General features: G+C 52.1%; 1 protein-coding gene across 2 annotated transcripts in view; it reads left to right on the top strand.

Annotated features, from left to right (window-relative positions):
* The first annotated feature begins 6,061 nt into the window (after positions 1-6,061).
* The window catches only part of LOC139807767 (protein CEPU-1), a 334,589-nt gene continuing 327,004 nt past the window's right edge, over positions 6,062-13,646 (top strand). Inside the window, exon 1 of one of the 2 annotated variants that reach the window (XM_071769148.1) lies at positions 6,062-6,493. In XM_071769148.1, the coding sequence (XP_071625249.1) occupies positions 6,418-6,493 (76 nt within the window). In that variant the 5' untranslated portion in view covers positions 6,062-6,417. The remainder of the gene's footprint in view (positions 6,494-13,646) is intronic. The other variant, XM_071769146.1, reaches the window with a different exon arrangement.

The following is a 13,646-nucleotide window of genomic DNA, read 5'->3' as shown; positions in this document are numbered from 1 at the left end:
GACTACCGGGCAGCACGTGCCCCAGCAGTTGGGATGCTGGAAAACATCCCTGCAAAATCTTTGGAAGAAGGAAGAATCTGGTTTTTTAGGGGGAAAGGGATAAATTAAGGGGTTAGTGGGACCAAGCAGGCACCTCTGCTGTGGTTCATAGCCTTCTCAAACCTTATTGTTTCATTTTTCTGCTACAACGTGCTTGAAATTGGAGAAGTTTTACTCTCCAGGCAATGCAGATGGTTGGTTGGTTCTTGTGCCTCAGCTTTGCAAGGACAGCTCTGTGTGCATCCTCTCCCTGCAGGGGTTCTGGTCCCTGCTCCCTCTGCCTTTGCAGCTTTGACCGGGAATCCGAGGAGTTTGGGGCTTCCAGAGTGCCTCATGCTTGAGCAGGCAGCTTCTTCTCCATCTCCCCTTTCTCTGTGCTCCTTCTGCTGTGAAGATCGTGTTGTCCCTCAGCATGTCATTTGCCAGCAGCTCCGTTTCAACGGGTAAAACAAGGTGTGCTCAGCACTGGAGCTGCTGCTTCCTGGGGGTTTTATCTCCCAAGGGTTCCTTGCCAAGTGCTCCGCTGCCTGGGAGAGGCTGAGAGACCCTGCAGAGTTAAACTAAAAGCTGGCCCAGCAAGAGGCACCCGTTTTGGGGAAGGTGTGATGGGCCATTCAGAGCTGGGGTGGTGACCCAGCTCCTTTTAGTACATGGCATTCCCGTGTTTAATGTACTCAGCACTAATCTTTCTCTAAACAGAAGTGATCTTGCTGAGTTCAGCACTGAAGGAGCAATAACCAATGAAGGAGATGAGATTAAGAAAACTCACAAGAATCAAATGTGCTAGAAAGGGCTGGGGAAGTGCCAGGGGCACTGCAGTCAATGACCTCCCTGGGAATCGAGGACAAATAAAATCCATGCCCTGTCTCCCTTCTCCCAGGCTGCTGCCTTCACCCTCCCCTCCCTGGTGTGACCATGGCTGCTGCTTTCAGGGTTATTTTTGCCCTGGAGTACAACAAATCCACTGTGCTGTGGGGCCAAGATGAGGATCCGTGTCAGTGCATGCAGACAAACTACCTCCCCAGCTCAAGGAGAGCTGCTTCACTTGGCAGTGCCATGAGGTGCTTTATTCTGGCTGGAAAAGCCTGGAGAGGGCAAACAAAACCTCTGTGCTGGGGCTCTTGTTTCCAAAGGCTCCCAGTGTTGATGGTGAGTCTTGTTTTTTGGGGTTTTTTTTTGGTTTTGTTTTGTTTTTTTTTTCCTGCAAAGCAAACGATACCGAAATTTGCCCAAATGTCATCGAGCTGGGATGAAACAGGGTACAGCAACCCAAGGGAATCCCAGTCTGAGCTCTTCTGGGCTTGCTGGGGGTGTCGGGAGGTCTTTTGCTCAGCTTGCCTTGGAGCTGTTCAAGGGGGGACTGAGGGGCTTCAACCAAAGTGAGCTGGAGGTGACAGCAGTGGCAGGGCTTGGCTTTTGTCACCTGAAAGCCTTGGAGGTGGGAAATGTCCCAGTGATGGGCTGGCTGGGGGCTTTCCCCCAGCAGGTTTGCTCAGCACCAGTGTGATCCTCCCAGGAGCATCAGGATGTCCTTCACGGATCCCAAAATGTCTGGGGAGCAGCTGCTGCCTCAGGTCCCTTTACCCCTCACACCCTGCAGGCTCGGAGGCTGCAAGGATGACTTGGCAGTGATGTATTTACTACAATTACCATCTCTCTTCCCCGAGGAGGGAAAAAAATAGATGAATAATATGTTTTGAAGGTGTCATGGAGTGAAAGCAAGAGAGAAGCCTGAGCCTGAACTTATGAATAACTTATAGGCTTCCTCCCTTCACACAGTCACTCCATTTGGGCTTATCTTTCTCACCCGTAGGAGGTGTAATTAAAGGAGCAAAAGCATCCCCGTGCATGGCAGCTGCCTCTGGGCACTTCTCTGTCTGGCTCCGTGTGTCCTGTGCACACAAGGGCACAGCAGTGCCAAGCTGCTCTGGGATGCAGGCTGAGGGCTGGATTCATCTCTACAAATCCCCCCCTCCTCCCTCACTGTCCCTCCTGAAGATAAATGGGATTTGCGTTTACTCCTCCCTGATTTTTTGGTATGGGTGGGATGAGTCTTCCCTTCACTCTCCCTTGGCACTGGTGAAAGTGGAGCAGAATTAACCTAGGATGGGGAAGCAAGGGCAAACAGGCAAGTCCTGCAACCTTTCCTAAAAATTTGGGGGATTTTGGTTCGTCACAGGGTTGGAAATTCCCTTCCTGATTTCGTGCAGTGGCTTAGCCTTTCCGAGTCTTCTTTTTCTAGCCATAAAATGAGGAGTAATTTGCTCTTGTCTCAACACCTTTCTCAGCTTTCTCTATTTTGACTTTCAGAGCTCAAGGGAGGGACTGTTTTTCACCGGGTGTACATACAGAATGTAACATAATGGAACCAGGATCTTATCAAAGGCTTGTGAATGCTATTGTAGTGCATATAGTAATTATAGGTGTGTGTGTGTGTGTAGGGATGATGAAAAAAATCCAATGAAATGTGCCATTTCCCTCTGGAAAAATGTTAGTGGAATAAAACCACGCCTTGGGAGTATGTCAGTTCCAGCAAAAAATGTCTATTAAAAATTATGCAGTGCTGTTCAGCAAGGTCACAACAGTCCTTTTAGAGCCAGTTTGAGGTTTGTGTCTCAAAGCAGCATGTCACTTTTTCTTTCCCCCTGCAGACTCCTGGCAAAGGTGTTGTATTTTTTAGGCTTCTATTCAGATCTGGTGTAGGGGGGCAAGGGGAGGAATCATGTAAAATTTCGTGGAAATTTCTGCTGAGAGGCCTTCTGCCCCTCAGCCTGCACGGAGGTGTGGTATCCCTGTTTAACACCCTATTTCTGTGTGATTTCCAATGAATAACTTCTCCCTCCTGTCCCCCTATCTCAGGAGTGCAGCCCTGCTATCTGGATGTTCATATCACGTCAATAATGTCTGAGTGTAATGGATATTAGGCATTTATTGCAAGGCATTCTGTTGAACATCACCTGCTGTTCAACATGAAAACTTGATGTTCCACAAAGCCACAAGCCAAAGGCTCCTTAAGAGCTGTTCTGGTGCATCGGGTAAATCTACGTGCTCAGAACAAGCCTTGTGTGAATTAATAATGCATGGAGCAAATCTGTAGGAAGGGCAGCTCCTGCACAGGGCCTTCTTATAAACTGCTCTCTCTGCTTAGGCAAATAGTCAGGGAAGTTGTGTTTTTTAAAGCCTAATGGGGAGGTAATAAACCAAACTAACCTAATGTGCTGGTGCCAGCTGCTCGCAGTACAGGAGCTGACTCTGCAGCCCAGGTCACATTCAGAAGCACTGCAAAAAGGGGTGGAAATTTGGCAGGTGGCATCTTGGGTGACTTGTGTTGGTGGGGCAGTGGGGGAGAAGTGGAGAGGATGAGATGATGTGGTGGTGGTAGGAATCCTTAGCCCTTCTCTCCAACTCCCTGAAAGGAGGTTGGAGCCAGGGGGGGGTTGGGCTCTTTTCCCAGGCAACTCTCAGCAAGACAAGAGGGCACAAGAGGTCTCAAGTTGTGCCAGGGGAGGTTTAGGTTGGACATGAGAAAGAATTTCTTTCTGGAGAGGGTGCTCAGGCATTGGAATGGGCTGCCCAGGGAAGGGGTGGATTCTCCATCCCTGGAGCTATTTCAAAAGAGCCTGGATGTGGCACTCAGTGCCATGGGCTGGGAACCACGGGGGGGAGTGGAGCAAGGGTTGGACTTGATGAGCTCTGAGGTCCCTTCCAACCCAGCCAATTCTAGGATTCTATGAGCTTTGAAGCACAGAGGCTGTGCTGCCTCCTGGGCACCCCTGCAGACCAGCAGCTCTTTGTTTTGGGGGAGAAACACCAGTAAAGGCAGTGCTTGGGGGGTGGAAACTGCTTTCTGGATGCATTTGTGTCCCCCAGCCTTCCCTGGAGCAAATTCACTTTGCATCCCTTAAGGCAGGAGGGAAGGGGCTGTGATGGGGGCTATGAAGGGGCCATGATGTGCTGTGCCAACCTCCCACTTTGGGCAACAAAAGGAGGCAAAACCTTTTCTCAGCTGGGAATATTGCCTGGTTTTTGCTTAGGTTTGAAAACCCAGTTTTCAAACCTAAAAGGCAGGCAAAAGGAGGCAAAACCTTTTCTAGGTTTCTCTCTCAATTCTAGGATTCTGTGATTCCCAAGCATCTCCCAGCCAAAGTGTTTCAGCTGGGGGTTGTTTGGGAGGGGCTCAATCCATCCCATCACAAGCTGGGTAGGACTGGGCATTGAATACCTCATAACCTGTAGTTGCTTCCCAAGAAATACCCTGCTGAACCAGGAGAGGGTCAGTAGTGGTACCACTGCTCTTAACTCTTCCCATCCCCATGAGCTGAGAGGTGGTGCAGGCACTAAGAAAGGTGGTGGAGAGACCTATGGGACCTCCTCGAGGTCCCTGTAATTAACCAAGCCTGGGAAAGGCACCAAAAGGAGAGCTGAAAGCTCTCTCCATCAGGCTGCAGCTTTCCACCAGCTGCTGTTTTGGGAAGACCCCATGGAAATGGATAGATTTTCCCAGTGGAGATCTGGAGGATACCCAGGAACAGTGTCTCTTGGTTAGGGACAGCATTACCCTTGGGCTGAGGGGTGACAGGGACCAAATGGGACTGTTGGGGACATCTGACAGGAGCTGCCAGTCCCTCTGTAGGTGTCCCCTTGTGATGTGAGGATTTTTGTTGGAAGAGCAGGAGATGGGACTGGAGGTGCTTGTGCTGTGTCCCCCATCCTCAGCAGCAGGGCTGCTCCAGAGCACTCGGGGAGTCAGGAACAGAGGAAAGAGACAAAACACAGCTGGATTTTCCAAGAGTTTCCAGCCAAATCTCCTGAACTGCAAAGTGAACAGCTCAGATTTTCGAAGTCTCTGAGGAGGAATAAGAACAAAAAGCCAAGATAATTTCTTTTTTGCTTTGCTTTGTCATCTTTCTGCCGTTGTTTTGAGGGGCTGTGAGTCACCTCAAGCAACGAAACAAAACATCCCTACCACTAATGAAAATAATGAATATTTAACAAGGTATTATTTATTTAGGTGGTGTCGAGCAGGAGACTCGGGGTCCAGTGCCTCTAATGTTCTCCATCTTGGACAAAACCTGAAAACAAATGGAAGTTTTGGGTCTTGAGGACCTTTTCTATGTAGGAATCTTAGCATTGGGGTTTGGCATGGATGGATGTGAGAACTGGCTCCAGAAATTGGTGTCTGGCAGGGAGTTTCATGGCAGGGTGTGGGTGCAAGCAGCCCAGATGCTGCTCGGAGCAGGAGGTGGTCTTGGGGCAAGGGGGATCAGTGTGGCACGGGAAAAAAAACCCCAAAACCCTTGGTGTGGAATAAAAGCAGATTTGTGCCACGAGTTGGAGAGTGATCCCCTATTCAGTTTGCTGTAAGAGCAACTTAGCCCCATAGGAGGAAGAGGTTTGTTGGGACAGCGCTGGGTGCTTCCCGGGAGCAGTGGCAGGAAGGGGGGGGAATTGTCTCCCTCCCATCATCCCGCGGGTGGGGAAACTGAGTCACGGCACCTCGGGAGGGTGAGGGGGGGGATCAGTCCCCTTCCCCCCTTCAGGGAAGGGCAGTGCCGGGCGAGGGGCGTCCTGGTGAGGACGGGGTGTGCGGGGGCAGGAGTGAGGGGTGCGGGTGCCGAGTTTGGGGGGTACCGGGGAGGGTACCGGTGCCGGGGGTGCGGTGCTGTACGGGGGGTGGCAGTGCCGGGGGTGCGGTGCGGGGTGTGCTGGGGGATGCGGGGCGCGGGGTGCCGGTGCTGGGGGTGAGGTGCGGTGCGGTGCGGGGGGTGCCAGTGCTGGGGGCGCCGTGCGGGGGGTGCCGGTGCGGAGGGTAGCGGTGCCGGGGGTGCGGTGCTGTACGGGGGGTGCGGTGCTGGGGGTGCAGGGGGTGCCAGTGTTGGGGGGTGCTGTGCGGTGCGGGGGGTGCCAGTGTTGGGGGTTCCGGTGCCGGGGGTACGGTACGATGCGGGGGGTGCCGGTGCCGGGGGTGCGGTGCGGGGGGGCCCGCAGCCAATGAGCGCTGCGCGGGGGCGGGCTGCGTGCGCGGCCGGCGGCGTGGTGCAGCCGGGCGGCGTGTGCGGGCCGGAGCGGCGGGCACGGCAGCGCCTGTCCCTCGCACCTTGCAACCCCTTCCGACCCCCCCTTTCCCCCCCCCTTTTTTTTTTATTTTTGGGTTTTTTCCCTTCCCCACCCTGCAGTGCATTTTTTTTTTTTAATTTTTTTTTTTTCCCTCCTTCCTTCCCCCCCTTCCTTTTCCCCCCCCCTCTCCTCTCCCCCCTCCTCCCCAGCCCCCCTTCCCTTCTTCCTGCGCTTTGCTTCGGGAATCGCTGGATTTTAAACCTCTCCCCGCCAGGCAGTGAGTGGGGAAGGAGGGGAGAGAAGCGCAGCCCGCGGTGAGACATGGCCCAGGCGAACATGCAGCACCCCGTCTCTTGGGTGATCTTCGCCGGGATGGCCGCTCTCCTCCTCTCCCAAGGTAGTGCCGGGGGGGAAAATGATGCTGCGGGGTGGGGGGGGAAGGGATGCAGCCGCGGCATGCGGAGGGCAACACCCTCTGGGGAAGGGGAGGGGGTGAGTAGCCCCCTGAAGGGGAGAGCAGCGCTGGGAGAGGGTCCCCAGCCCGCTGCTCAGTTGCGGGGTTGTGCGGATGCGGGTCCGGCGCGGTGGCATCTCCCAGACCTTGCTCCCTCCTCCCGGTGCGCCGGGAACTTCTCCCATTGCGCAGCACCCCCCGTGGTGATTAATTAATTTTTTTTAGGGGGGCAGTCGATGCGGAACGACTGTGGCATTTTAACTTAGTTCCTGCAGGAGCAATGCATCCAACAGGCTGGGGGGGGGGGGGGGGGGGAATCGGGCCCCGTCTGTGCTGTCTGTCCCCCCCGTTTTGCATTGCCGGACCCGCCTGCAAGGTCGTCCCAAAAACTCGGTGCAGCCCCGGGCTGGGGAGTTGGGAAGTCCTTGTCCAGCTTGTCCCGAGAGAGCACGGCTGCTTCCCACCCCAGGGAATTGGGTTTGGGGGGTGGGAAGGGGAGGATGCGCAAGAAAAAAAAAAAAAAAAAGAAAAAAAAAAAAGGGGGGGGGGAGCAAAACGGGGAGGAAAGAAGAGGGGGAAAAGAGGAGGAAGGAGCCAGCCCCATCTGGCCGGGAGTGCCGAGCCTGTCAGCTTGCGTTAGTCTCCTCGCAGCCATCTGGAGGGGCTGTGGGAGCGGGGTTACCTCCCTGGGAAGGGGAAGAGGGAAGGGGGGGGCCGCATCCTGCGTGGGTCCGCCGGGGGAGCTCAGGGTGGGAACGTGGGGGATGCGCCCGGGGGCTGCAGCGCACCGTGCCCGGGCTGCGCGCAACCCCATCGCGGAGGCTACGCGGGGCTCTGGCCGGAGAGAGGGGCTTTGAGGGGGGCTGGATGAACCCCTGAGGGGGTGTGTGGCTGTTCCTGTGGGAAAGGGAGAGCATCCAGCAGCTGGTGGGGGGAAGCTCTGCATCCCCCCGATGCCACCGAGGGCTGGGACCAAGGTTTGGGCACCCACCTGCCCCCCCCCCAAGCCCTGTCTGCTCCCCCCTCCAGCCGAGATGCTCTGCAGCAGGAGTCCGGCGGGGTGCGGGGGGGCAGGGGGCTGCCCGAGGGGCTCAGGGGATGCCCCTGAGCTGGGGACATGGCCGGCTGCCACCTCGGCTCAAAGTTCTCTCTCCTGGGCAGGCTGGGCCCGCTTTTGCGGAGAGCCACCCAGCCTTGTGCCGTATCGACCGGCACGGGCTGCTTAGCATGCACATCACATCCCGCGCCGAGGCATTTCTCCTCTTCCCTTTCCTCCCGCGTTCCCTTCTCAAGCTCCCTCCTTCTCCCAGGGTTGCTGCTTCCCGCATGCATTCCTTGGGATGCTGGAATCTCTGCATCCCGGCTCCCCAGAGGGGGTAGGAGCCCAGGTGGGGTGGTGGGGTTCCATAGGAGGGGGCTGAAACTGCCCTTTCCCTCATTTCTCCAGCCTAGAATTTGTGCCTTTTTTTTTTTTTTTTTTTTTTTTTTTTTTTTTTTTCAGTGCTTGCTTTTGGCTCCTGACTTGTCTTCCTTGCAGTCATTCTCCCTGTCTCTGGCCATCTCTCATGCTTCCTCCTCCCTTCTCCCATCCCAGAACGTATTTTGGTGGGTTTTTTTCTTTATTTTTTTTTTATTGCCCTCAGCAGCCAAGCAGTGGGGCGGAACGTGCAAAAAAAATACCCTGAGCCCCTTGTAGGAGGCTGATGTGGGTGCCAGAAGTCCCTGAGTCACTGCTGGGGTTGGGTGAAACAGGGATCAATGCTGCACCCTGGGGACCCAGGGCAGAGCCACAGGGTGCTGGGCAAAGTATTTGGCAGCAGAAAGTTTGGGTCTTTTTTGGGTTGGGAGATGTTGGCTGTGCTGGGTAGCCAGAGGGAAGGAGTCCTCCCAGGAGGTTTTCTTGCATAATTTTATTTAAAAGAGTCATTAAAAAAAAAGACATCCAGCAAAAATAATTTGCTTTTAAGCAGAAAAACTGACTCAGGAGTGTTGGAGAAACTGGGGGTCATTCAGCCCCAAAGGTTTTATGGGTATGCAGGCATTGCCAAAAATCTGCAGTGTGCTGCTGCTGCTTCAGAAACCCCTCTGATACTCACAGTATTAAAAAAAAAAAATTAACTTTTCCCTCTCCCTTGGCTTGCAAGAGTGTAGCTGTCTGGTGCTTGAAAATGTGAAAATCATTGTCATGTAGGCAAACTGTGTTTTGCACAAATCTACTACAAATAGCTGAAGAGATCTGTGCTGCCCTCTGCAGCAGTTTATCAATACTCCAGGTCATTTACCTATTTACAGCCAAACAAACAATAAGGAAAGTGGTTTGTGAGTGGGGTACTTGAGAGTAAAGTGGAGTGTGAAGTGGGATAATTTGTAAGTGGTTGACCATCTGCATTTGTGCAAGCAGCCTCAGGCCCTCCAAGTTTTGCAGATTCACTGTTGCATTTTTGGAAAGGTGCCCCTGAAACAGGAGCTGTTGGCTGTGGTGTCCATTAGGAAGGAGCTCTCTGAGCCCAGAACCACCCAGTGGGGTTTTGTGTTCCCAAGGGAGCTGCTGCCTGATGGGTGTTGGTACCAGGGATGCTCCAAGCATCCTTGCTTGGATGCTGCATCTCCGTGGGGATGGGATGCAGGTGTCCATTCCATCAGTACCTGGGAAGGGCAGAGCTGACCTGAGGTCCAGCCAGGACTTGGGAGAAGAAGGAGGAAGCTCCAGAGGGCTGGGATAGCCCTGGATGTTGGGAGATGAGTGGCTGTTTGGCAGCACAGACCTCACTGTGTTTGTTGTATCTCTCCAGCATGATTTTTAAAATAGCATCTACAGCATTTTTAAGGACCCAGCAGCAGCATTTTCTCTTCCCTCTTTCCATGTTTGAAAGCAGAGGGATGGTCTTGTCTGTGCCTGGTGTCCCTGGCTCATACCTACCTGGATTTCTTGAGGAAGAGGAGGGCTTGAGCAAAAATCCCACCCCAGGGAGTGGAAGAGAGAAGAAATCTCTTCACTCAACCACGTGTAAAAGGATTAACTGGGCTAAAAGGTCACAGAAGATTCAGCTGGGCCTTTAGCATCAGTAAGCCAAGAATTATGGGATTTTGATTTACAAATTAGCATAAAGACCTTATTCTAATAAGCATACAGGATGAAATAGGTATGTAAAATAATAGCATGTGTCAACACCATACACACAGCCTTCCTCATCCAGAAGAATTATTCACAGAGTCCATGTGGCTGGGTTGCAGATAATTCCCAACCCAAAACCTGGGCTGTGCTGGTGAAAAGCTGGATCTGGCCTGGAAATGCATCCACAGGGAGGAGCAGCTGGAAGGTTCCCCTCAGCCAGGGCAAGTTTTGGGACCAGTGTGTGGGTCAGGGCTGTGCCTCCCAGGAGGACTTTTTCTTGGTGGAGGTGGGAGGGGAAACCCTCAGCCAGTTGGTACAAGGAGGTAATTGCACTAATGAATGTGTATAAGAAAAATTAGGTGTATTGACATCTCTCTGTGAATACCTGGATTTATTGTTCCCTGAGGAAAATATTAGATGTGGCTTTGTGGTTGTTAATACTTAATGTGCAGGTCAATAAAATGTGATATTTACCCCCACAGCAGAAAAGAGCTGTTTAATAGGTAATAACAGTAATAATCAATACCTCCATGATTAGATAACCCAGTTATATGTAGTACATAAAAGGAGGGAATGTTCTCCAGTTACTCAGTGGCCTGATCTGGAGTGTTCCTGAGCATCTGTCATTCTTGGTGATCTTCACCAAAGCTGTAAGCAGGGATCCAGCACCTCTGGAAATCCCACTGCCTGGGATTAATTAGGGTGTTTTTTTAAGACTCAGAAAAACAACCAGGAACCCAGCAAGACCTTGGGAAGATGCTTTAGGATGCGAGCTGCATCGTGCCAAAACGTGGGATGGCACCTAAAATGCTGGGCTGGGGGTTGGGATCTTGCCTTGGTTGGTGGCTTTGCTGTGGGTGCTCTGTGCAGCATCACTCATGAGTTTCTTCATGTGTGGAGTCTCACTGCTTGCCCAGGAGCAATTAATTTGACAAATGGATAAGATCAGGTGGTAGCTGTGAGCTTGGGAAAAACTCCCCAGGTACAACTGGATTTCTGGAGAACCATAGGGTACATCCCAGCCAGCTCAAACCAGAGTTGTCTGCTCTTCTTCTAAAACTCAGTGGTTTGGATGCTCTGGAGGCTGCAAAGAGTTTGGGGATGTCCTGGTGCTTTGCAAAAACTACTTTTTCCTTATCTGTGGACCATTTGGACCATTGTAGGAAGCCCAGCTTATAGTTTTTCTGTTTTTCTGTTGTGCCAACCCCTGACTTGTGCCTGAGACGACTGCATTCAAAATTGGAAGTATCTGCTTCATGTTTTGGGATTTTTGCATAAAAATATCTATATTTGTGATTCCCCCCCATTTTGTTTTGTCCCAATGGGGACAGAAATTGATCAGTTGGCAGATCTAGGTCAAGTTAGCAAGCAGGGCTTGCTGGTTTCTGTGACAAACTGGGGTGGAGAGCTCAGCATCCTTCTTCCCAAGCAGCTCACAGGCAGACAGTGGAGGTGGGCTCAGTCTGGGAAGTACCACATGGGGAGTATCTTCCTGGCCATGGGGATAAAGAAAAAAAAAAAAAAAAAGGTTCTTTTACATCTATCTTTCCTTTCTATACTTCAATAGAGGCAGGAGAGGGAAAAGTTTTCTTTCTTGGTCCCCAGTTGAAGGAATGCCTTACTGGAGCAAAGCTTTAGAGAGGATAAATGGGTTTTTTTTTTAGTGTTTCTGGCAGTGCTCCCTTTGATGCACAGTGACAAGACTCTCATTAGACTCAGTGGGCCCCAAACAGGACCCTTCTCAGATATTCATGGCAAAGGCTTGGAAATTGAGTTTCCAGTGAGTGAGGTGCCAGGTTTGGGGATTCTGCAGTGGGAGTCCAAGCCATGCTGCTGCCTCCCAACTTCAGGCAGCATCCTCCACCTCCACATGTGGGCTTTTCCATGCCTTAGTAGCTTAAAAAAAAAGCTTTAGTAGCAAAAAAAAAAGTCTTGCAAAGGGTGATACCTTTGTCACTTCATCCCTGGGGCACCATTGTGCACGTGCTGGTGAATCCTCAGGGCTCACCCACCCACCCTGTGCTCCCAGCATGTTTGGAGCAGTGGCTACTAGCCTGGCACAGCTGGCCACCTCCCTCCTTCCCCAAGCACACACCTTGCTCCTGGCTAATAATAATCATAATAATAATGTCAGAGATGCTGCCTTCCCCATGCTCTGTTATCTGCCCCCAAGAAGGAGGTTATCATGGATTTTTTCATGGATTTTCTCAGATATTCATGGCAAAGGCTTGGAAATTGAGTTTCCAGTGAGTGAGGTGCCAGGTTTGGGGATTCTGTAGTGGGAGTTCAAGCCATGCTGCTGTCTCACATCTTCCACCTCCACATGTGGGCTTTCCTGTGCCTTTAGTAGCTTAAAAAAAAAACTTTAGTAGCAAAAAAAAAAAGTCTTGCAAAGGGCTTTGTCACTGCATCCCTGGGGCACCATTTTGGAGGTGCTGGTGAATCCTCAGGGCTCACCCACCCACCCCGTGCTCCCAGCATGTTTGGAGCAGTGGCTACTAGCCTGGCACAGCTGGCCACCTCCCTCCTTCCCCAAGCACACACCTTGCTCCTGGCTAATAATAATCATAATAATAATGTCAGAGATGCTGCCTTCCCCATGCTCTGTTATCTGCCCCCAAGAAGGAGGTTATCATGGATTTTTTCATGGATTTTCTCAGATATTCATGGCAAAGGCTTGGAAATTGAGTTTCCAGTGAGTGAGGTGCCAGGTTTGGGGATTCTGTAGTGGGAGTTCAAGCCATGCTGCTGTCTCACATCTTCCACCTCCACATGTGGGCTTTCCTGTGCCTTTAGTAGCTTAAAAAAAAAACTTTAGTAGCAAAAAAAAAAAGTCTTGCAAAGGGCTTTGTCACTGCATCCCTGGGGCACCATTTTGGAGGTGCTGGTGAATCCTCAGGGCTCACCCACCCACCCCGTGCTCCCAGCATGTTTGGAGCAGTGGCTACTAGCCTGGCACAGCTGGCCACCTCCCTCCTTCCCCAAGCACACACCTTGCTCCTGGCTAATAATAATCATAATAATAATGTCAGAGATGCTGCCTTCCCCATGCTCTGTTATCTGCCCCCAAGAAGGAGGTTATCATGGATTTTTGATGTGCTTACAGTTAATATGTCCAGTGCTGAAAGCTGTTGTAAATTAATCGACCCTTTGACCCCTTTTTCCCATTGACTGTTCCCACTAAAGGCAACGTTTGGTTCTTGGCATCCTCCCCCTGTGATTTCCCTTCCTCTGACTCCTCCACCTCCCACATGCTTTGCTTACTAATCAGGGGAAGCTGAGCAAGGCCCTCAGAGCAGGGTTTCCTGCAGCCCAGGAGCCTGGAATCTTTGCAGCAGCCATGCAGAAAGCCAGGATTCCAAGGATCCGGCGTGCAGGAGTTCCTGGAGCTTGGAGTAGTCTCTTTAAAGCACTGGGGAGGGGGTGATGGAACCTGGCATGGCATCCTCCCCAGGGACAAGGACAGAGGGATGGAGCTGCTGTCAAGCTGAAAAAATCCTGCTCCAGCACTAAGGACCTTCTGGAGGTGGGTGGACCCCAGTGGGGTGCAGAGATGCTCAGCACCTTGTGTGTGGGCACCTCTCTCCATCTAGGGAGCTGTGGCTCGTGCCAAGTGCTTAATTTTGGATCTGGCTGGCAGGGAAGGAGCAGGAAAAGCTGCTGTGAGCCTGGACATGGGTCCTGTGCTCACCTCCTTTGCTCATCCTGCAGCAATTTGCCCTCGTTGCGTGGTCCTTCCTCACTGGGCTGTGTGCTCCAGGAGGATACCAGCCTTCTTTTCCCCCTTTTTTTCTGGTTGCTAACCTAGATTTGCCTTGAAAATGGGGTCTTTTCCCCTGCTAGGTAATTGTACATCACTGAGCATGGGGAAACCTTGATTTAGCTTGGAAAAGGAGTTGGTGAAACCACAAATGCTCAGTGGCTGGTTGGCATCTTCCGTGACTGCAATGGGAGACAGCAGCAAAGAAGTAGGAAAAGCCC

Source organism: Heliangelus exortis, chromosome 26 (assembly GCF_036169615.1).
Source record: "Heliangelus exortis chromosome 26, bHelExo1.hap1, whole genome shotgun sequence".
Lineage (NCBI taxonomy): Eukaryota > Metazoa > Chordata > Aves > Apodiformes > Trochilidae > Heliangelus > Heliangelus exortis.
Note: the sequence above shows the minus strand (reverse complement) of the source record. Positions and strands in the feature narration are given on the sequence as shown.